Source organism: Cimex lectularius, unplaced genomic scaffold (genome assembly GCF_000648675.2).
Source record: "Cimex lectularius strain Harlan isolate CLEC.00 unplaced genomic scaffold, Clec_2.1 scaffold5, whole genome shotgun sequence".
NCBI classification, from domain to species: Eukaryota; Metazoa; Arthropoda; class Insecta; order Hemiptera; family Cimicidae; genus Cimex; species Cimex lectularius.
Window position 1 is genome coordinate 742,944 of NW_019392993.1, and position 24,448 is coordinate 767,391.

General features: G+C 31.6%; 2 protein-coding genes across 2 annotated transcripts; both read right to left on the reverse strand.

The window, feature by feature from the left end:
* Nucleotides 1-6,041: 6,041 nt before the first annotated feature.
* On the reverse strand, nt 6,042-12,006 carry LOC106666267 (glucose-induced degradation protein 4 homolog). The gene is made up of 4 exons (XM_014393345.2): nt 11,691-12,006; nt 11,328-11,495; nt 7,216-7,448; nt 6,042-6,763 (listed from the first exon to the last, which is right to left on the reverse strand). Exons 1-4 carry the CDS (start codon nt 11,835-11,837, stop codon nt 6,700-6,702), a joined length of 612 nt encoding a protein of 203 aa, XP_014248831.1. The 5' UTR covers nt 11,838-12,006; the 3' UTR covers nt 6,042-6,699.
* Nucleotides 12,007-13,776: 1,770 nt separating this feature from the next.
* On the reverse strand, nt 13,777-22,726 carry LOC106666241 (ribonuclease Z, mitochondrial). The gene is made up of 13 exons (XM_014393299.2): nt 22,350-22,726; nt 16,579-16,765; nt 16,350-16,516; nt 16,162-16,292; nt 15,848-16,072; nt 15,638-15,782; nt 15,415-15,574; nt 15,226-15,338; nt 14,955-15,161; nt 14,712-14,891; nt 14,529-14,646; nt 14,057-14,473; nt 13,777-13,981 (listed from the first exon to the last, which is right to left on the reverse strand). Exons 1-13 carry the CDS (start codon nt 22,607-22,609, stop codon nt 13,814-13,816), a joined length of 2,478 nt encoding a protein of 825 aa, XP_014248785.1. The 5' UTR covers nt 22,610-22,726; the 3' UTR covers nt 13,777-13,813.
* Between the last annotated feature and the right edge of the window lie 1,722 nt (nt 22,727-24,448).

The following is a 24,448-nucleotide window of genomic DNA, read 5'->3' on the forward strand; positions in this document are numbered from 1 at the left end:
ATACTATATAATTGTAATAAGATTAATTTAGAGTAAGCAAAAACGTTTATAAATTGTCTAAAACTGAATATATTATGTGAGAGAATGGATGAGTAGTCCAGAATTTTGATTAAATTCTGCACTCTAAATAAGACCATCATTCATTCAATCTCTCTCACTCACTCATCACTCTCTCTCTCTCACTCTCTCTCTCTCTCTCTCTCTCTCTCTCTCTCTCTCTCTCTCTCTCTCCCTTTCTCTGTTGTGTGAGTGATCTAGTTTTCTATGATTTTTTCTCTCCTTCCTGAGTGTATTACATGTACACATGCTAATCAATCTTAATATTTATATGTACAAGATGACTTTTTTTACATTAAACAATTTTTTTTTTTTAAAGTGAGTGGTTGTTTAATAATTTGTTGGATTCATGAGGAGCAGTCAAGAATTAAAAAACCACCTTTTTTATATTTTTGCCTGTTTCAACCTTTATTCGGGTCATCTTCAGAGCATAAAGTATGGTGTTATTCTTCTGGGATTATTATTCTTGTATGTTATGTTATTCTTCTGGGATTCTTCTCCCTATTCATCTCGTGTCATATCGGTGGAATATCACAGCTCCATACTTTATGCCTAACAACAATTTCACACAATACCAACATGACACCACAAGAATAGCACCACACTTTATGCCCTGAATATTACTCGTATAAAGGTCAAAACATTGGCAAAAAAATGAAAAAGTTTTTTTATTTCCATAAAACATTTTTTTTAAAACTGTTTATACCATGTTCTAAATTGGGGCTATCAATGCACAGGTGCATACACTTAATCTTTATTGTTAGTTTACTTTACTTTTGTTTGTTTAGGTTTAGTTTTGATGGAATTTAAAATTTCTATTCAGTCTTATATGTGTTCTAGTCAAATCAACCGTTTAGTTGTGTGCATGTGGTTTAACTCAATTTTGAATTTCAAAGTACCTCTTAGCGTTACATTGTTGTTGTGTTTCATATTTACATTTCTCTTGGCAATTTTCATTTGTGTTTTCACTTGTCGTAACAAATGAACACAGCATAAAAAGTACAGTATTAACAGTTATGAAGAATATTAAGAACAGCATTTTTTTATGGTCAAAAAAATAAAAGCCATGGGTTTTATTTTATTTTATTTATTTATTTATAAAAATAAAAGGTTTCTCCATTGAGAAACATGTTTTAATAATTTTATACCTAACAGACATCACAATAGACAACTAATAAGACAAAACTTTATTACATTCATACTGTTTAAAAAGACAAATAAATGCAAAAATTGAACGGATAAGCTTTTAAGCTTATTTGTGGACTAAAAATGTCATAGTTGAGAATCTATATCTTTGATATTCTGTGGTGACTTTAATTTCAACATAAAGAGGGCATTTCCTAATTCAAAAAATTTAGTATTTTTTCGTTTGGTCCTACTCATTTAGTGTAGGTGGTTTTAATTTCTCTCAATTCGAACTACAAGGTGACCACATTGCTCCTCTATTGTTTAATATCTTTACTAATTATTTTAATTAATTATGCTTTTTATCTAAGGTCTTGGTTGAGATGAGAAAGCTAGTGTTGTGAGGATTCGAACCCACAGCCGAAGGTTGTATAATTAATTAGGTCAATTATGACTACTAAATACATATATGGATCTTCATTAATATTCTTTCTGTTTCCTTAATCATATTGCTATTTGATGATGTTTTTAAAAGAAAAAAAATCTGTTGATTGTCATCTTCAAGAGCCTCATATTCCTCAGGGTGAATGTATGAAACATTGACAATCCCAGTGCTTACATTGCTGAAGACGGGTAAGTATAATTTACATCTCTAATGTTAAGAAGACATTCCAGTCTTTGTGATTTTTGAAATCGTTTTCCTTGATTTTTAGTCACCTTACTAGGGCTGTAAATATGAACCATTGTTGTATACAGCCAGTATTATATTTTTAGATGTATGCAGTATTTTACTATGAAATCTGATCCATACTTGTTCTGGCTTTTGCCTTTTTTCCAGGTGAGCTTTTGATCTGGTGTTATTCCCAGATACTTCTTTTCCTTAGAGAGAGTTATATTTTTATTTTATTATTTTTAAGATGGTGCTTTTAGATTTCTTCTTTTTGTGAATGGTATGATTGTATTTTAAAATTTATTGAACTTTTTATATGCGTCGAAGCTTTTCAAAGTTAGAATTTTACTTATAAAAAAGTTTCCATGTTTCTATTCAATTCAATTGCACTGTGGCATTTTCAAAGTAACAATATTCCACATGGAAATTTTGCACATTGGACATTTTGCACCATCGCACTTTTTTTTTCCATCAAATCTCTGGTGAACCATTGGGTATTGAGGACAAACTATATTTTCCCTTCAGGTTTTTTTAGGTTGGAGAGTATGTCACCGGCCTCAGGGTTCAATATAGACTCACTATAAATCCTAAGCTTCTCGATTTAATCAATTATTCAGTCTGTCAGGCTAAAGACACTGGAATAGGCAATTTTTCATTTTGCTAATATTTGTTTTATCAAGTTTTGCCCCAAAGGCCTTTTACTGTAAATTCATTTCTTATAAAACAGTATATTTATCCAGATTCAAGATATGTAAACCACAATTGACAAATAATTAAGATAAACATTTATTACTAGGAATTATCATAGGCTGGCAAATTTAGCAAATATAATTTAGTTACAGCAGAGTCAGCAACTACTTTCAGATGCTCATTAAAAGAAAAATAGGCAGAAAGAAAAAAAAAGGCCAGTGACAACTCTAGATATTTGCTGACTAGCAGTATATCTCAAATGAATAGCTATAATTTAAAAAATTTGAGATGGTGTCAATTTCCTTTCAAATAATCATTACAGATAGAAATATAACCTTGAATGACACATTTTTTTTTGGTTTGATGTGAACAAGGGCTTAAAGAGAAATTATTGTAGGATACTTTAATTCTTCGTTACCAAAACTTGCGAAATCTTTCATCTGGAGAAATGGCTGGCCTTTTTTTATCAACCATTTTTTTCCTGGCGCGTTGCCTAGTGGTTTTTAAGGAAATGTGGGAAGATATTGCAAAGGAAATTCATCATTTTCACAATTAACACGGTGTACCAATAGGCGCCAAGTGAGACACCATTGGTACCTAAGCCTTAGGTGAAGAATTGGTTCAATACTCTACCATCCCTCCTCTAGTAATGAACATCAAATAATTGTTTCAGGATTTTAATTAAAAAAGAAAAATAAATAAAAACATAATGTCAAAACAAAATAATATAATTATTTATTATCAACAAAACTGTACTTGTAAGAGAAATTACAAAAAATAAAACTAAAACAAAATAGAAAAATATTTTTTAATACAATATTTTACATATATATATTGACTTACATGAAACAGTATTTAAACAATAAAAAACATAAAAAAATCAAGTTAATATATTGTAACATAAAGAAGAAAAAATAGATTTGAAAAGTTGTTAACAAAAATAAATTATGTATCTACAACAAATTCAAGAATAAATTTGGAAAAGTTTATGAAATTTATCAAACTTCTAAATTTTTTTTTTAAATATTACAATCCTAACAAACTATTGATGTTATCTTGAAATGTTTAAATAATTTATGTATATTGAACATTTAACATTTAAAATCCGTTAATGAAAATAGTTTGTAAAATACATGAAAATTTTTTTGATAAAATGGTACATTAGTGTGCTAATGGGATGGAAAAATTTTCATTCGACCAAATGTTTTGTCATGTTAACAACAACAACAACAACAACAAAATTCCAAGTTGCCAATTATCAGAAACATTATGAAAAATATTTCCAAAGATATTGTAAGGGTGCAAAATTGGTATACAAACAACCCTGGTGGGGACCGTCTTTCCCGGGAGAAGGTCATTGTGTGGCTGGAGACGAGCGAGTCGACAACGGTGACCGAAATCCTTTATTTTTCTGTAAATTCCTGGATCAGGGAGTGTGCCCGCTCCTATTTTAATTAAGCGTATTTGTAAATAGTATTTCTTTAAAATTGATCTAAAGTTGAAATTGTGTTGTTTTTTTCTTAAGAGAATTTTTTTTGTTAGCTATACATTTTTTTAGTTTGTTTTTATCACACGGCATTTTTTGTAAATATAGCTTTTTATCGGATTTCATAAGGTCAAATTATACATTTTTATTTTATATGTGTAGTTGGATATTTCCTTTTTCCCGGTTCTTGTTTTCCTTTTGGAAAAACTTAGAATTGTTCAGTCGGGGACCGACGGTCCATTTAGACGACTAACAATATAATCGGGTAGAAACATATCTGTTATTTATATTGTCCAAATAGATTTTCTATCTCCAGACGGTTTCCATCTGTTTTTAGCACTGTATAATACGGCTTCAAACATGGCTTTAAGAAGCAGAGGACGTGAAAGTGCCAGTGGACGTTCAACAGGGCAAAGTACATCAAATGAAGAAAATCAGACTAATCTGAAAAGAAGAATGTTCGATGTTGCCTATCAGCGTCTACAGGCTTTTCCAGCTTCTGTAATAGGCCGCAATTTAATCATGAGGAATATAAATATAGGATTTGAAAATCTCATACATACAGATGCTCCTGTATTCAGACATGTTTATATTCGATTGGCGTATGTGAAACTTCAAATCTTAATAGAGAAGAAGGATCAATGGCTAACACTGTAATGGAAGCCATAGCTCCTTTTGTACCCGAGGAACTGTTCTTAAATACCGCTGATGCAAGAAGGAAGTATTTTGTCGCTTGCTTAACTTTCTTAGGCAAGTACATAACTCCAGCTTATTACAGACCCCCTGCAGGTGTTGACAATGATAATAATTATGATCGTTTGTCACGTGTAGAAGGTGGTACTGCTACTGACTTATTTAATCATATCTTCACAGTAGAGGAATGTGGCAACAACACTTTTTCGGTATAAGACCTTATTGTATTACTCTGTGTAACATCATGCAGTTCATTGCTACCTATCCATCTCCAATTATGAAAGATATCAACACCTCAGCTTTTGTGACTCTACACGTTTCGTTGAGTAAAAGAGGAACAATATCAGCTGATAAAATGGGAAAGATTACAGATACCGTAAGAGAGGATACAGGTAAACATAAATGAACACAGTATACAAGTGACTTATGTGGATGAGAAAAATGCTTTCTCAAACGACATGAATGAATTATCTTTAAGAATGCAATTAACCTTAATGCAAGCTTCTGGTTCAGGACTAACATCGTATAAAACAATTAAAATTGCTATTGCAACAGCTACTACTTTCCCATGGGGTAGAGCTGCTCAATTAATACCCGTTGATTTCCAAAATTTTGTTCAAGCTATTCATCATGTAGGTGATAATGATTATTTTGGTTTTGCCAAAGATTTGGGTGTTGTTAGATTTACTCTATATAAGTCACATTAGTGACTATCAGTCAAAGTTTTAATTAAAGGTTGGGGAGCTGAGTATAATGCCCTGAATAGATACGCTGGGTTGGTCGAGGTCTCAGACAAACCTCGAGATTTACAGGTCTTATTAGATAATTGGAATCCATCTGATATAGCACATGAGCCAGTACCTGAAGGAGTCATGGATACTCTTAAATTATTGAGACAAGATCGTTTAGGTGAAATTATCGGTGAATGATAATCCAAAAATGATCTGCTATATAATAAACTGTTTTAAGCTATTTTATCAAAAGTGTTCACAGTTATCGCATCATAAATACACATGAGATATAATATTGTTAAAAAAAAAGAAAAAATTATATTGTTAGTCGTCTCAATGGACCGTCGGTCCCCGACAGAACAATTCTAAGTTTTTCCAAAAGGAAAACAAGAACAGGGAAAAAGGAAATATCCAACTACACACGTAAAATAAACATGTATAATTTGATCTTATGAAATCCGATAAAAAGCTATATTTACAAAAAATGCCGTGTGATAGAAACAAACTAAAAAAAAATGTCCTGTTAACAAAAAAATAAAAATAAAAAAAATAATAATAAAATAAAATAAAAAATTCCTCTTAAGAAAAAAACAACAACACAACTTTAGATCAATTTTAAAGAAATACTATTCAAGGATCCAGGAATTTACAGAAAAATAAAGGATTTGGCTCACCATTGTTGAGTCGCTCGTCTCCATTCACACAATGACCTTCTCCCCGCTTATCATTCTCCCGGGGAAGAAGGTCCCTACCAGGATTGTTTGTATACCAATTTTGCACCCTTAGAATTTTTTTTTCTTCTCCCTACATATATAACCACATAATTTAATCTTCTACTGAGCTCGACCTGAACGGTAACCCGATTGTCCCAAGTATAGGGGGTTGGGTAATGGACCAGAAGTTTCTTTCGTCTTCTTCGGAATCCTATTTCAGTCTTATGTCTTCTCCATTTCTCATTCAGTGCATGCACCAGCACATGATTTCCTTACTTGCTACTTCCACCACTCTATATAACGAGAAATTTAAACTTTAGGGGAAAAAATGGGGGCAGTAGTAGTAATTAGACCTTAGAGCCATCCCACTGTCAAATTTAACACAGTAGAAACTTTTTTTTTTCTTTTTTTTTATAATATTCTGGATATATTTTTTATGAACAAAATTGGTGAAATATCTAGAATTGGGGAAGTTTCAAAGAAATAACTATATCTGCTGGTGCATGGTGTGTTCCGTATCAATTTCCGATCAATTCATCTAAATTCGTAGATTTGTGTACTGTGCTCTGGCACGTGAGTTAGCGTCAAAGATTGGTACCTAAAAAATAGAATTGGTCTATATTTGACACAGTACAAATTTTATAAGATTGATAAACTGAAAATATATAACAGAAAATAAAAATATAAAATAAGAAAACATAAACTTACATTTCAATTAATCTTTCTTTTTAACTAAGGTCTTGATTAAAATGAAAAAGTTAGTTGTATAAAGTGAGATTTGAACCCACGATCTTTGGCTTGAAAAATGGCAAAAAGAGGGAAAATTTGAAAGTTTGTAGGTTGGGATGGGAAGTTGGTGTCTGAGTGGATCCAAGTCACGATAGCTCAAGTGATTAGAGCAGCTGCGTTTCAGCCAAAGGTCATGGGTTTGAATCCCGCTTGTGTCTACTGACTTTTTCATCTCAACCAATACCTTGGATAAAAAGAATAATTAATTGAAATAATTAATATGGTCAATTATGACTGCTAAACATGTACGGATAAACTTACATTTCGGAACTTCTGTGGTAATAGTAACCTTCGATGGTTGCTGAACTTTTCTGGAAACAAATATAGTAGAAGCCAGCAAAAGAGGCACCGTTTATATCTCTAATTGTATGGTCTGGAACTAGGAAATGTTCTTTCCACCTCATAAAAACAAAATCGGTGGATTTAATCTCATCGTAATCGAAGCAGTCGGAATTGAAGGTTTTAGCATATTGGCAAAACGATGAGAATTTACTCTGAAACAGAAAAGAACAAGATGGAACATAAATTTATGAGTTTTAATGTATGAACTTTTTTTTTTTAAACCCAATGATTCATGAGGTTTAAAACTAACTGAATAATAACTGGGTAAACACTATTTTATTTCTTAAATAAATAAATTATATTCACATAATAGCCAAATTACCTGTTTGTTTTGTATTGACATTATATAGTTTGATGAAAATCGGTTAATTTCGAGAACGGATTACCTAGCAGTAAAAGAATTTTTTTCTCTCTCCAAATTATTTATTTTAATTTTCGATGTTTCACTGATGAAATTTAATTATTGGAAAGAAAGAAAAAACAAAAACCAGTCTGTAATTTGCCTTAAGGGATTTACGGTTGGTGGTCAATTTGGTGAACCGATTTTCACCAAATTATTGATTAGGCATGAACCATCACAACAACGCTCAAGTCCTTTTTTTTGGTTTTGTTCTGTTAAATTACAAACATACTTAGTCTGGTTCATCTTGGCCAATACCGGACGGTTGTTGTAACAGTGAACACGAGTGAGCAAGCGAGGTGTCACCCGAGAATCCCACTAAAGATGATTGGACCGCGAGGATGGAATTCCATTTCTAGAAACAAAACACGAGTAAGTTTTTTTGGCCTATAAATTTAAATGGATATCTAATGTGTAGTATAAAACAATTTTGTTTAGCACTCTTAAGTTTGTTTTTATCAACATGAATGGATAACAAAAATTTACTTCAACCTAGTTTTCTATTTTTATTTCAATGTGAAATAAGACTACTTAAATCTATTATTTCGTCTCGGTTGGCCTCTTAGAACCACACATTTCTGTTAAATTATATATACATTAATAATTAACTCATTTTTATATGTTGACTAATGAAACTGAAAATGATTTAGGATGAATATCGCAAAAATTAATTTCATCGGCGCCATTCTTCTATTGAAGAAGATTTTTCCAGTTTGCTGTAAGCCTTGATTATCTAAATGTCTAATAAAATTCAATTTCTGACGGAAAAAAATCAAACCAAAGATAAAGTTAAACAAATGTTATTTGCTACATTATGCTAGGACTTATATTATGCATGTATGCTTACTTAAATTATGCTAGGCACCCAGACAGATAGTATAAAATCCGTTTCTGAACTTAATAAAATAAATCAAAATAAGATATAGGAAAAATCCTTGTTCTGCTTATACTGAAATAAATAAATTGAATTATAAATGGTACAGCTGTTCCCCATGATCATATGAGACTTGATGAATTAAGTCAATGCAAACTGAGGCTCTGCTGGTAAGTTCACATTATCTCAGCGAAGGTGAGACTTACCAAAAGCCAAAATTGATGTATTTTTACTCTTCCGGTTGTTGACTTTTTGTATTTCTTGGATTGGTCAAATACAAAATTGATGATTCATTAAACTGTTTTTATCCACCGAGGCATTCTAATGTCAGACATAAGACAGATTTTAACTAATTTAAAATGTAAAGCAATTTGTTAACACTTTGAGAGAAGTTTTATAATAAAAGCTACATGATACCTACATGCAACACGCTCATAAATATTTTCTAATAGATTATATTCATTTGTCGCGGTGGAAGAAAGACACTGGTCACGTGACCCCACAGAAAGGAAAAAAAAATATACAAAGAATAAATGAAAGAAGAATACATCAAGTTTAAGTACTTAAAAGCTTTAAGCATTATTAAGACTTAAAGCATTATTTTTGTAACCACTGGAAATAATGTTAGAACGTTGCCATCTTTTTACCTCAGTTCCTGTGGATTGTTTACTATCATTTGCCAATTGTCCTTACTAAATCAGTTAAACTGTTCGAAAGTTACAGCATTTTTGTTTAAAAGTTTATTGTGGGTCTCGTTATCAGACAAAACAATTAAAGTTCATGTAGTGAATGCATTAACAACAGCTCGCATGACTTAACTTTTGTTGAAAGAGACTTGAATCAGTTTTTGTTCACTTTTGATTTGCAAACCATTGAATGTTCTTTCTCATGGTTCTAACCGTCTTAATTTTGTTTTTCTATTCAGTAAGTTTAGCACTTTCAATTTCTTTTACGATATAACTCAAAGCATATTTATCAAGTAGTGTCATTATTAGGTCGCAGGGTCCAAAAATCAAAAGGCGTCTTTGACTCATAGTTTTGCCTAGTATTTCGATGGAGTAGGTAAATGTCTTAATTTTGTAATATAAATCCTGCAATTTCCATTTCTTTGACAATAGGACTAAAACAATTATATGTCAGTCATTCCAAAGAAATTAATGCTTATGATAAAATTATAAACATCAACAACTTTTGTACCAAAGATGCTGAATAGAACAAGGTGATTTTAGTATCACATGCCAAGTTTACTTGAAGCTCATTTTTGTTTATGAACTATTTTTTAAACAAAAAACAAACACATACATATTGTAAAAGTTGGACTGGAAATGGTCAACTGAGAAGTTCACACGTTTCAACTTGAAAGGAATGATTCATAAATTCTTGATTTAAACACCCACTATCAACTTAAACTGGAAAGTTTGATACACAAGCAGTTCTGGGTTCGAATCCTAGCAAAGACTTCTTTTTAGTTGATAATGGTATGAAAAATATGTTGTAAAGTGGTTTGAACATATAGTTGGACATTAAACCATCCTGTCTGCCAGGCATTACTTTATTTTTTATTTTATTACAGTATAATTATTTAATTTGTCTACTGGGCTAATGAATAAAAACTTAGAACTAGTTAAAAAAAAAAAAAAATGGTTTAGGCATTGACACAGCGCTCATCACTGTAAGGTAAAGGTCCCGGGTTGGAATCCAGCGGTCCTGCATTTGAACCTGATATACTTACATATTTTTTTCAAAAACTTAGGCACCCCGAGGGTTCATATAACCTTGTAATTGAAATACCCTCATTAAAAAATTACATTGTTTCATAGATGAAGGTAAGGATTAGGGTGCAAGTAGTAGGGCTGTCTATTTTTTCCTACCTGAGTGAGTAAAGTGAATTATATTAACACTTACTGCACTTGAAAAATACCAACAAAAAAATTACAAAGTGGGTCTGAATAGACCCAAGAATCTTTTTTATCTACAAAACGAGTAATAACAATAGGAGCCATGATGATGCGAAGTCGTACTTCCCATTAAAGACAAAATATTTCCTTGGCTACATGCTGCTCTTGTCCGCGCTTCACAAAGTGACCCCTGACTTTCAGATAAATAAATAAGTTTTAAGCCACAGGCCAACATCACTCATAATTTTTTTTAAAATAATAACAATTACATTTTTGTTCAAAACTTTTAAATAAAATTACTTTACCTTCAGGAAAGACCTAATAGAATACAGTGGAGGGTAGTGAAAAAATAATAATTAGACAACAAAACCAGGAGTGGGACCTTAAAACCTTTGATGCTGGGGTGAGTGTTAATATTACACAAAAACCAGATTTTTGAATAAATAATTTCCTCTCTGAATTCATTAACACGTTTGGATTATTGATGATTAACGGAACGGCACTGTACTAGAAAGTTTAAATCCCAGCGAACTACTGTGAATTCACCTAGGGACACTTGATTCTGGATCGAAGGGTGCTTGACATCCACATGTTCTGTTGTATAGTACATAATTGACAATAAAAACACCTGCTAAAGATGTTGGGTGATTGTTGAACTTGAGACAATCTGCCAAAGACCCAATTTTAATCATTCTGTGTAACTAATACCGGGATGTAGAATGACGAAAGATGAACTTCAGATATGGATAAGATGAATGACTGAAATGACCTCTGGATCAATTAATATTAGCATTCGATTTCCAATGATTGTAAAAAACCCGTACAAACGTCTCAAGTGCGGCGATCTGATTCAACTTACCCAATGCTTCTTGTCGACGTCTTCATCCGCTTCCCATTTCCTCGTCAAGAATGGGTACTTCTTGCTTATGATTTCCCCATCGAAGAAAGTGGTGAGCGTAGGGAACTCTTCCGTCAGCCCTTTTATTTTCAAATACCCGCACAAATAGGCGTTCTCCTCGTCAACATACTGAAAACGGAGAAAAACAGTTATAAATCAGCCCCGAAGGGAAAGTGGGCTAGGTAAAAGTAGTTCAGTGGAGCATGTCATGCCAAATGGAGAAACGCCGACTTTTTGGGGGCAAAAAGTACGGCACGGATTTGACAAACCGGATAAGGTTTTTTATAGGGAGATGGAAAAATAACAATAAAACTTTGTTCTGACCTGGAGGACGACTTCAACCTCGTAGCTGTTTCCCTTTGATTTCTGGTGCCCTTGGAATCTAGAGCCGTTGTACAGCAAGGAGCGGTTCACCCCCGGCTGTTTCGAGTTGGCAGGCGGTGGTGGTATGAAGTCGACCCTTACTGGCATCTTACATCTAAATTCGGTTTCATTCAACGATTTTTCTTCCTTTCGCCAGGTGTTTGGGCCTTGGCTGGGCGTACTAGGAAGAGGATGAGGCTGAGCTGAACCTTAAGCTAAACGGAGCTGCGGTGTCTATACTCTACTTGCTCCTAAAGGATACTCAATAGCATCGATTAACCATCGATTCGAGTACCATCGCTCGATGCTAACTCAACTTCCAGTAACACTTTTCCAATTAAGCAAAAATCTATTTTCTCTTTTACTCTCCGTTTTAAGTTTTTATATTTATATATTTCTACTTTTCCCACCTTTCCTTTGTAGTTTTAAAAGAACATTTTTTTTTCATTGCTCAATGTGATGACAGCGCTGCGACACCTTGGAGAAGTTTTCGTACCAAGTACCAAGTATGTCGCTTTCTTCCTATAAAGCTGATAATTATGAAATAAAAAAAATAAATGAAACAAAATCACAAATAAATCTAATGATTGATTTGAAATTTAGTTAATTAACGACCCTAAATTAGGTTAATTATACAGGGTGTTCGGCTACACGTCATACAAACTTTTCCAGTAGATTCTAAATTCAAAATGGAACCAAAAAGTCCTAACAATGGCCCGAATCCAAATAGTTTCAGAATTATTCCCCTTTTTCTGATTTTGTAAACACTTGCACTATGCGGTTTCGAACCCAAATTAAAAAACGTTAAATAAATTTATTCAAAATTTCCTTAAGTTTGTTTATTTATTTACTTTTTTAAGTCTTTACACCTTACCAATCCGTCAACCATAGATTTTTCCTTTCCTTCATCAATTTGTTCATCTTTGAAAAATTAATTAAAAAAGCAATTACACCACTAAAAAGGTTATTAAATGGAGTAGGCTATCTGAAATTTGCTGGTCTCTAGATTTAGAAATAGTAATTTAGAAGCACTAAAGTAAGTTTTTCAACTTATAATTTTTTTTTCAGTTCTGGCTACTAAAATGCTTATTTCAACACGTTTATAAATTTACCAATCCGTCAACCATAGATGTTTCCTTTCCTTCAATTTGTTCATCTTTCAAAAATTAATTAAAAAAGCAATTACACCACTAAAAAGGTTATTAAATGGAGTAGGCTTTCTGAAATTTGCTGGTCTCTAGATTTGGAAATAGTAGTTTAGAAGCACTAAAGTAGGTTTTTCAACTTATAAATTTTTTGTTCAAAGTTCTGGCTACTAAAATGCTTATTTCAACAAAGTTTACAAATTTAGTATTGATCACATCTCGTTAGAAATTTAACGTAGTTTTCAATAGTATCAATGGATTTGTCCAAAAGCTTTTAGTTTTGGAATTATCACTGGTTATTTGAAACAAGGTCATGAAATCTTAAAAAATCAGAAAAAGAGGAATAACTCCGAAACTGTTGAGATTCAGACCAAAGTTAATTAGGACTTTTTGATTCAATTTTGAATATAGAATATACTGGCAAAGTTTATAATATGAGTAGCCCAACACCCTGTAATAATTCTGATATAATTCTCTTACAAAAGTTGGGTTTCTTAAAAGTGGTTTGTCTATAAACATTTGAAAAACCTTTTCACTGTCTTTCTAACAAAAAAATTCTGCTCTTCTTACAATATTAATAATAATATTGATTTAAATATCAAAAGATGTTGGAGGTATGTTTCATCCCAATATGCTATTTCATTGTTAGTAAATAAGACTTTTTTACACTAAGAAGTAGTGTAAAGATTTAGAATAATATATTTGTATTTGGAGTTTTTACAATTTAAAATGCAATATTAGACGTAATTATAGTAGAAAGTGGCCAGTACTAGCTGGAGGGAGACACAAATGGCCCAAAAGTTTTGTTCTTCCACCAGGGTTTAACTTCTATTTTCAACGCCATTTTACATTTAACTAGATTAGGTTTAATTATACAAAATCATTTTTGTTTTGTTTGTTTTAATAAAATAAACTTTATTAAAATATAATATATTATTTTCAAGCTTGTACTGCAGCTTGTTCAGCTTTTATCCTTTTCCTATTTTCTCTTTCTTGCCTCATTTGCCTTTTCAAAGCTTTCTGTTCAAGTTCATCTAAATCCTCTTGGAAAATAAGTTTCATGAGAGGGTAGAATCGATGTAGCTTTGGTAAATCGCTAAAAGAGATCTGAAAATATAACAGTTTAGTTTAAAAAAATAAATAAATAATAATTAGACTTCAAGTTTAACCATCTAAAAATACCGTCATGTTATCAAAAGCGATGCCGACATTTTTCAGCATGTTAAAAGAGTCGAGTCGAGGAAGCTTCGCGTATCTTTGACTGAAGTGGGTTAAAATTGTGTATTCTGCTTCCATTTTTTGTCCCACCTCAATCGCTTGTGAAGTGGTTGAGTGCAATTTGAGCTTTGCTTCTGCCTCCAATTCATCTTCCATTGTTGCTTCGTGAATCAATACTTTGCTCCCTTTTCCGAGCTCCACTAGCGAATCTGACGGAACTGTGTCGCCAGAATAGGTCAGTTTCCACCCGTCTGAATGCGTCAAAGAGATTCCAAAAGCGTTTGGGCAATGTTTTACATATGCTGTCTCCAATTTGTTCAAATTTAAACTTTGAAGAAGTGACTTTTGGGTTGCCTCATTGAGTGTGTAATTAAAAAAAACCTGAAAAGTTATTTAGGTAAATTAATTTTAATTATTAGAAAAACTAACTAGTTACCACTTCTGAATTTGGTATCAGCTCCAAACAACCAAGAATTGACTCAAAATACGTGTCATAAAGATTAAGCCAGTGCATAATCTGCTTTGGTGCTAATAAATATATCTTTTTCAATGGACTAAAAAAAGTATCAAAAGATGAGATCAAATTTAATAACAAGTGTTAAAATGCTTTAAAACTTACTCTAATTTTTGAATAGCTTTCAAAAGGCCTATTAGGCCAATATGGTGATCAGCATGAAGATGAGAAACATAAACAGCCTTAATATGATTTAAAACTTTTTCTACCTCTTCTGGGCCAAAATAGCGGACTAACTGACCATAAGTACCTTCCCCGCAATCTAGGAGTATTGACGAGTTATCGCTGTAGAAAATGTAAAATTAAGAAATGTCATGGTTTTCTGTAGTACATTAATTTGTTTTATACCTCACGTTTAAAAGAATCGCCGAAGTGTTTCGTACTTTATTAGGTATGCATGAGCCAGTCCCAAAAAATATAAAACTTGGGTTTTGTTGTTGGGTCGAATCCTGTGATGTCAATTCATTTTTGAGTTTAATAAGCTCGTTTCTTAAATTGTCATCACCCAAAACCTCATTTTTGTATTCTTCAGGGTTAATTTTGACTCTCACTGAACTGAAATACCACTGTTTTAGTCTACATTAATTTTTTTGCCATAAAAAACCCTGGTTAAATATACTTTTCTAGACTAATCTTAGGTTTCAGATAGAAAGTTGTGAATGTCCTTGCTTGTGATAACAGAAATTCTTTTTCTGAACCATTCTGGTTTGACTCTTTGGTTTCATTATCATCCTATTAAATTAAATAAAATTTAATTTTTCCATTAGAAACAGTAAAATGAATAATTTAAAATACTGTAAAAACATACCAATAAAACAGAATCATTTAGCAGAGGAAAAATCATTGGATCTAATAGATTTAATTTATGCTGAATTCTATGGACAGCCACACTTCCCATGCAAGAATTGCTTTCATTTATTAACAGATGCTGTGTACTGAATGAGAATTTTGACATCCATTCTTTATATCTGTAATGTACATATATAATAAACTATACAAGAATGAATTGTTAAACATTAAAGGCAAATTACAATGGGTTATTCATTATTTCCGGTGGTGAAAAATGAGCTATAAGAACAGGTACGTTGTCAGTTGTTGCTTTGTCAACATGGTATTCATGAAAGGATGAATTATTTACAAAAGTATCGAGGAATTTCTCATTGGGACAGTCAACCACTATAAAAAACAAAGACATGGTAAGAAACAATTTACACAAAGAAAAAGGAAATTTATTGTAATACCGAGGAATACTGGCCCCGGGTAAACAGGCTCGGTGACATCAGCAGATCTTACAAGAGTCCCATTTGGCAATATAATATCTTCACCGTTTTTTAGTTTTCCTAAAAGAGGTCCAGCTGGGACACCAGCTTCTACACATTTGGATAAACACAAACTCCCAAGCTTGGGTTGTAATTTAACAGCATAGCACATTGTAGTCTGTCTGTCTTCTTTTGGTTTATAATGTTCTAAAATTGTAGTTATAAAAAAATTAAAATATAAAAAATTGATATATTGTTCTTTAGGTTGATTGATGTATGAATATGGTATAACATACTATTATTCTTAAAAGGGTTAGTAAATGGTACCATTTTGTTTTTATTTCCCCTCATATTATTTTGAACTTTTGGTCTTTCATGAGCATAGTAATCGATGTCGTTGTCATCATCACTAGATAAACTTTCTTGCCTGAAATCGTTTAAAATAAAATATTTTAAAATTTAAAGATTTATAATAATTACATACTTAAGAGATAAAGCTTCCTCGGACAAATTCTCTCTTTCCAGAGTCAAAGGGATGTATTTCACAATAATGGCGTTATCCTCAAACTTATTTTCCGGGCTGCAGTTGGCCGATCTTATTGCCAAGTTGCGAAGCACAACAAAATTCCTTGTAGCATAAAATATTTGCTCCTGTTACCGATAGATAATAAATTATATGAAAAAACAAAAACAAATGCACATTTTTCACTTACAACGCCTTCTGGCCCATGTAAGGTAATTTCAGGTACTCCGACGTCTTGTATGGTCAATGCAACTCCAGGAAGTCCACCCATATTTTCCCAGCTTGCATGAGTGATAAAAATGTGTTCTAATTTTGACAACTTCATTTTGTGTTCATGAGCCAACCTCTGTGTTCCCTCTCCGCAGTTGAATAAATACCTAAAGCAAACAATTTCATGATATCTTTTATTCAATTTTTCTTAAAAAATATAGCTAATAGGGATTCCAAACAAAAATTTTTTAAAGCAAATTATTAACAAAACTGGTTCTGCCTTAGTTATTCAGTAGAACCTATAAGACTCTAAATTTATGTTCCTTTACCAAAATAAAAATAAAAAAGTATTCTCCATTGTGCTTTGAATGCTTTTTATTTATTTATTTTTTTAGTTCCAATTCCAGACTCTGTTTCCTATAAGTCCAACATCCATTTTGACCAAGAGATCGGACATTGGACTTTCCATTTCCAAGACTCATCTGTTTCATTTGTATCGGATTTTATATGGATAACTCATTTGTACTTTTTGCTTCAGTACATTGATGAATTTTTTTTTGTTTTGGTGAAGAGGGGAATTGGTCAAAAATTCCAGAAGTGACAGTGGGATTCGAACCTACGACCAAGACCTGTGTGATTTTGCTATTTGCCTATGTTCAAGTAGGGCAGAGTAGAAAAACACAATTCTTTGGGGTTTCAATGTTTTATGTAATTAGATTGCAGAACGTTTCTTTATTTAAAACTTTTTTTATTATTTAGAAATTGTGAGATGCGGTCTGGTGTGATGTAGGTTTCAGAAAAACATTTTCTTTATCGTGCCAACGTTTTGATCATTATTGAGATCATCTTCAGGGCACAAAGTGTTTGTCTTCTGTGTAATTGTGCCATTCTTGCGTGTCGTGTCAAGAGTTTATTTAAAACTCCTACCAATTTAAGAAAGTTGTTGCAATAAAGTTTATTATTTTTATTATTTTATTTAAATAATACATATCTCCACTCATGAATGTTTATACTCTGGGTCTCTAAATTTCAAAGATTCAAGATTCATTCTTGTGGTCCAGTAATGATTCCTCTCGCCTGACATGAAAGCACTGGACTTTGGCCACACGATATATGATGCCATATGATCTTCCAAGAGCCATTTCATACCATCTCTTATATATATATATATTTTAATGATTTAACGAAAGAGACAATTTGATATGAAAAAGGTTAACCCATTATTTCTCAGCATGATATATCCTATGAAAAATACCATCCCTTCTTTTAGTTATTAATTTTTCACTAGGCAACCTGTTTGACATAAAACATGTTACAGCATGCCTCTCTTACAAGCTTTCCCATCATTTCTACCCCCACTATTATTTAATTTAATTTTGTTTTATTGGCTTTAAAAAAATATACAACAATACTACATACTATATCAGAAAATACATTGCACAATATATTGTAGACACTAGAAGTTCAGACTAGTCTTTGTCAAAAAATCAACTATAGCGGGGTAAACAGACACTCTTTTGTCAGGCAGACGCTGAGTGATACTTCTTGGATGTCTTTCATTTCCTGTTGATTTGGCTCTAGTAATCGCCTACATGGGAACTTGTACTTTGGGCAGAGCTCAATTTTTGGTATCTTCTGGTGCTTTGCATAGTAAACAATTAGGATTGTTCTTAAGTCCAAATCAATGACTCCCACTGTTGCAGCAACGCGGAGAGGCGATAAGTGGTTTATATTTATTCTACTTCATGTTTTCTATTTTAACCTATAAATTAGTTTGAAACGTTATCACTAGTGAATATGTTTTACTAGAAATCGATAAATCTATAACATTTTCCATTGAAGTATGTTATGTTTATGTATGAAATTTCATACATTGTACAATAAAGGATTTTTTTAAATTTTAAGTTCATTTTTTAGCAATGATCCTGTTAATTTTTTAAAATTTAAACTTAAAACTTTTCAACAATTCTCCAAGAACTGGATGATGAGGAAGCAACAAGTCTTCGGCTTGCCAGCGTTGATGAGATAAAATTAGACAACGTCCAGCGATATCTTCTGAAGTTCGATCTGTATAAGGATCATCTGGTGAAGCTCGAAATCTAGAGGTTTCTCTTGCATCTGAAGTAACAAAAAATTTGCATAGGTTTTCTACCTGAGCAAAGCACTGCCTTTGTAGGTAATTACTTAAATTCTTTTAGTTTACTAGAAACCCTCACAAAAGTAAAAATAAGTTGTAAGATACAATAAGATCCGATTGTTTTGAAATGGCACCCCTCAAAGATTTAAAAAAACAAAATGCCATAAGGATCATATGAGGCAACACAAGACATGAAGAGCAATATCACTTTGTCATCCATGATAACAATCTGGTATCGTTCTTTCCATCCTTACAAGCCCAAAAATGACAATTGCTCCTAGAATAAAGCCGAAAAATGCAAAAACTGTTTGTATAAATAATTTAAAGTTCTTCTTTTGCCAAAAATATTTACTTATTTCATGTCTTGGATGAAATAAGGTATGATAGGAATAATCATTTAGTCTTTGAGGGTGGGGTAGCTAGTGCAGGAAGTGTACCAAATTTAAATGTACTAAAAAAATTAATTGAAATAATTAATATGGACAATTATGACCACTAAATATTATGGATTAATTGAATGTGATGTACAAGTAGGGATAAAGGGGTCAAATTACACCCTTAGTAAAACCCTAGTTGTTGAGGTCCATGCAATCCAACTCTATGCACAGGAATTGATAAAGAAGAATATGAAAGGTACACAAATTTACATACCTTTGGACAGTCAGGAAGCAAAAATGCACTAAATGTGTATGCTTTTAGCTCCAAACCTGCTGGGAATGCTTCATGACCAAGGAAAACACAACAAGTTACCTTAATTGGGTTCCAGAATGTAAAAGTACAGAAGGAAACAAACATTTTGACCAAATAGCCAACAGGGCCACTCTTCTCATCCATGTGACCTAGCCACAACTAGGTGCACCGGAGTGTTTGCTAAAAGTATGAACTGGAAAAATGGGCTGAGAAAGAAAAATTCAAGTATTGGATAAAAGCACCAGGTAAGAGGCATTAGAAATCTCTTAAAAGGAAGGCAAAGGTTCTCTCTTGCTCACCAGGCAAAATTTGAGAAAAATTATCGACCTCTATACTAACCACTGCCCTCTTAACAACCACCTAGACGGGCAAAAACGCACTTTCCAAGGTATGGTAAAAAAAAGACTTAAAAAAAATCAAACTGAATTTTATTATACCAAATATTCAAATTAGTTCTTGGAAAATTGAGAACGTCAGCCATACATATTGTCATCAAATGTTGAAACACATCTAACTGACAAAACAGTGATTACCAATGACCAGGTAAAGATCATACCCATGTTTCAAATCATTTATTTTTTGTTATTTATCAATACAATTGTGAAGTACCATTGTACAAATAAAGTTTGTCAAAAATAAAACCATTAAAGACTTTGTTTGCTCAGATGATCAGAGGCGTTCATCACTTGATAAACTTCAACAAAAATCTTTTAAAATTGAAATTTCCTTGTTTTACTAATAATTTAATTTATTTAATTTATATTATTGTTGCTGATTCCACATCTGTAGGTTATTTTTTCTTTATTCTTTGGTTTGTTGGCCAGGACAAGGACAATTTAAGTTTTGATTTTCTTTTTGTAATGCCCTTTAGAGGTGAGACTACTGGAAGCTTCTTTACATTAAAAAATAAAAAAATAAATAGACCTTTTAAAAAAACCCACGTGGATCTTGGAGCCCCTAATTTAAAGAATCTCTTAATCACTTTTTAGGAAGGGAAAAATGTAAAAAATATAGAAATTTAATGTAAAAATGGGATTATACACAAAATAAATGCTTAACTAGTTGTTGGGCAGTAGAGAATTTAAAATTTTTCTTTCCGCCATAGTTTTCAGAAGAAGTTTTCCTTTATAACAGGGCTACGTATGACTTTTGCTTTTTTATTTACCTTTGATTTGATATTTCAACTTTCATATTTAAATTGTTTTTTTTTTTTAATTTTTTTTAAATTCATCATCTTTAGTACAATTAATCCATTAATATATCTTAATATATAAATAATAATGTTGCAGGGGCGTAGGTGGCTACAATGGCTAAGGTGTGACACAGGGCTCATCTCTATAAGGTAAATGTCCCGGGGTTCCAACATTCTTACAAATGGGCTTTTTTTTTTAAATATTGACACCCTGGGGGTTTATATGTCCTCTGCTGTTGCAAACCCCATAGGAAAAAAAATGTTGCACTGCACCCTACATACAGCCAGCTGGGATCAACACCCTTCATAAAAATCACCCTTCCAAGGTTTACAAGGTGAGGTCTCGCCACCTGAGGTCACATACACAGCCTCGTCAGCAAGGTCTCCTGGTCCCTCTATCAAGGTTTGTAACCAACGGTAAGCCAGTACAAGCCTGTACTCAAGATCATCAGTTAAGCCTAGTACTGGGATTCTTTGTCCCAGAGCTGCACCTGGGATTCATTTTCTTGCATCCAGGACGCTGCACGACAATGAATCTTGAATCTGGTGTGTTATGTTTTAGTAAGGAAACTTAGATGAGATTCTTTACTTAATGTTGCTAAACACTGAGTCAGTGCGGATCAAACCGACCAGGCCTCTCAACCATTCTCACACATTATTTATTTTATTATTTTCACTTTTGTTAAAATGTGGATTCCACTTTACAGATTTTCAAATGCGGCGATGTTTGTGGGATGTTTCGTCAGTAAAATACAAAGACAGGGGAAAGAAAGCAGACACTGTGGCTGAGTTAGCCCAAAAATATGGTTAGGCTTGCATATGAGTCTCCACTTGCGAGGAAACGGAGAGCGATTGCTAGCCTATTGGTAGCAGAAACTAGTACCCTAAAATTTGTCTCTTTTTTCAAAATGTGTGGTCCAACCGTTTCCAAATGACATTCGATGTGGACTGGGCTCATCCGACCAAAATTTCGGAATTACATTCCGTCTTCCAATCTCAGTGTCAAGAAGATCGTGCCCAGCTTATTAGACGATCCTAGTTTATCTGAATCTACCAATGTGATGGCTTTTTGTTGGCTCTTTTTTTTACTCCGTAGAGCTACATCAAGTGGTACTGCAATCCCTGAGAGCATGGCCTCGTTCAATATGGCTCTGACTCAAACTAGATGCGTACACAATTTCCGAAGCAACAATGTTGCGGGGCAAAGAGTCTGCGACATGTATCCGAGAGTCTGAACAAAGAATTCCAGTGCGTACTAGGTGTTATGACATAGAATCTGGGATACAGATTCTGGGGGAAGTCAGATAGTTGGATAAGATAATGCGACATCCATCACCTAACTAGAGGTTGTCTTCCAGAACAGATCATCAGCGAAAGAAGGCCTCCAGTGATCCACCACCTTCAAGACTAACTACTCAGCCTGACAACATTCCTCTCATGCGTGAAGACTGTATGCTGAGCAATAAAACTGACTGTGAGCCTGAGGCACCACCTCTTAAGATGGTGTATGTATTCAATTAAGCATTCTTTTCCGTAAAAGACCGTTCTAACTCTTTAGGAAGATATTCAGGGGCACAAGAGACAACATGATCTGTACAACAATTATATAATACAAAAATAATTCTGCTATATTTGTACATTTAATTATATTTCAAAATATTGTTTTTATTGAAGCAAAAAAAAAAAATTAAATAAATAAATAAGGAAAACAAATCATAAAAACATGCAAAACCTTGATTGATCGCTGAATAGATACAAGGATCTGGGGGCTCCTTTGGCCCCACTGCCGATGACTTGGAGAGAGAGATTGCTTGGTGAATACTTTTGCCCTTTTTCCTTCAGTTTGACCCTCTGCTTCCTCAGGTCTGTCGTGTGTGTCATTTCTTTTGGCATTGTCTGAAGGAGTTCCGTGATGCTGGTTGAGTAAAGTCGTATATTTGCAGAGAGCAGAGCCCTTCTGCGTATGCGAAGAACGGTTTTGGCCGTGTTCATCAAGGACTGCAAGATCGGTCTGTTTCAGTTGGAAAGTATTTTCAAATGTAGTCACATTGACACCACATTCTTGTTCAAAAGTTTCAGCCCAGGTTGCAAAACGGGAAAACTCTTGAAACCTACTTTTGCACGAGTTGACCTCTGCGTTGGTCTGCCGTATTCATGGTGGACGTCATGGTACGAGTTGATTAGTGATGAACACACAACAGTCAGTTTTGACAGAATTTAACATAAACGATATATCTAATGATACTATTACCTATAAAAATAAAAACATGAATAAAATGGATCTCGTTATGATCCGGATGAAAAGATAAATTCAATCGTTATCTGCCGAGCTTGCGACCTTTTTTAAGGTTATCATCATCAGGGTAAAACAATCTTAAAAAGCGAGGATAGGCGGACCAAGATTATATTCAACTATCAAAAAATAAGTTTTTCATCCCGCAGACAAAAAAAAAATCTTATAATATCTTGATCAATGATGTTTCTATTTTGTTTAGTGTGTTTTTTAGTGACCGGTTCAACAAATTTGTTTAAAGGGTTTTTTTTTTTTTTTTTTTTTTTTTTTTTTTTTTTTTTTTTTTTTTTTTTTTTTTTTTTTTTTTTTTTTTTTTTTTTTTTTTTTTTTTTTTTTTTTTTTTTTTTTTTTTTTTTTTTTTTTTTTTTTTTTTTTTTTTTTTTTTTTTTTTTTTTTTTTTTTTTTTTTTTTTTTTTTTTTTTTTTTTTTTTTTTTTTTTTTTTTTTTTTTTTTTTTTTTTTTTTTTTTTTTTTTTTTTTTTTTTTTTTTTTTTTTTTTTTTTTTTTTTTTTTTTTTTTTTTTTTTTTTTTTTTTTTTTTTTTTTTTTTTTTTTTTTTTTTTTTTTTTTTTTTTTTTTTTTTTTTTTTTTTTTTTTTTTTTTTTTTTTTTTTTTTTTTTTTTTTTTTTTTTTTTTTTTTTTTTTTTTTTTTTTTTTTTTTTTTTTTTTTTTTTTTTTTTTTTTTTTTTTTTTTTTTTTTTTTTTTTTTTTTTTTTTTTTTTTTTTTTTTTTTTTTTTTTTTTTTTTTTTTTTTTTTTTTTTTTTTTTTTTTTTTTTTTTTTTTTTTTTTTTTTTTTTTTTTTTTTTTTTTTTTTTTTTTTTTTTTTTTTTTTTTTTTTTTTTTTTTTTTTTTTTTTTTTTTTTTTTTTTTTTTTTTTTTTTTTTTTTTTTTTTTTTTTTTTTTTTTTTTTTTTTTTTTTTTTTTTTTTTTTTTTTTTTTTTTTTTTTTTTTTTTTTTTTTTTTTTTTTTTTTTTTTTTTTTTTTTTTTTTTTTTTTTTTTTTTTTTTTTTTTTTTTTTTTTTTTTTTTTTTTTTTTTTTTTTTTTTTTTTTTTTTTTTTTTTTTTTTTTTTTTTTTTTTTTTTTTTTTTTTTTTTTTTTTTTTTTTTTTTTTTTTTTTTTTTTTTTTTTTTTTTTTTTTTTTTTTTTTTTTTTTTTTTTTTTTTTTTTTTTTTTTTTTTTTTTTTTTTTTTTTTTTTTTTTTTTTTTTTTTTTTTTTTTTTTTTTTTTTTTTTTTTTTTTTTTTTTTTTTTTTTTTTTTTTNTAAGGCACGCCCAAGTTCGGATTTAGTAAATTCTCGAGTTAAAGCTGTACTCGAGTGCGAATTTGTTATATTTAAGTTAATAATTGGGCCTTGAGGGCACAAGTTTTGAACAAATTCATTCGTCCAAGGTCCTACTGACGTAGGAATACGGTTGTTTGATGTGTTTTTTAAAGATTTTAATTTTGACCAAATCATGGATAATGGAGAGTTTTTATTTAAGGAATTACAGAATTCCTTCCAACTAGATCTTTTTGCTACTTTTACTGCATTGAGGAAT

What these genes read in the sequence shown, in the direction of transcription:
- LOC106666267 (XM_014393345.2), bottom strand. Translation starts at nt 11,837, where the DNA reads ATGCCAGTAAGGGTCGACTTCATACCACCACCGCCTGCCAACTCGAAA. An exon ending in AGGTTGAAGTCGTCCTCCAG is followed by an intron (nt 11,496 to 11,690) that starts GTCAGAACAAAG and finishes CTCCGTTTTCAG; the next exon opens with TATGTTGACGAGGAGAACGC. An exon ending in ACGTCGACAAGAAGCATTGG is followed by an intron (nt 7,449 to 11,327) that starts GTAAGTTGAATC and finishes TTTCTGTTTCAG; the next exon opens with AGTAAATTCTCATCGTTTTG.
- LOC106666241 (XM_014393299.2), bottom strand. Translation starts at nt 22,609, where the DNA reads ATGAACACGGCCAAAACCGTTCTTCGCATACGCAGAAGGGCTCTGCTC. An exon ending in TAACCCTTTTAAGAATAATA is followed by an intron (nt 16,073 to 16,161) that starts GTATGTTATACC and finishes CTACAATTTTAG; the next exon opens with AACATTATAAACCAAAAGAA. An exon ending in AAAGCTATTCAAAAATTAGA is followed by an intron (nt 14,647 to 14,711) that starts GTAAGTTTTAAA and finishes TACTTTTTTTAG; the next exon opens with TCCATTGAAAAAGATATATT.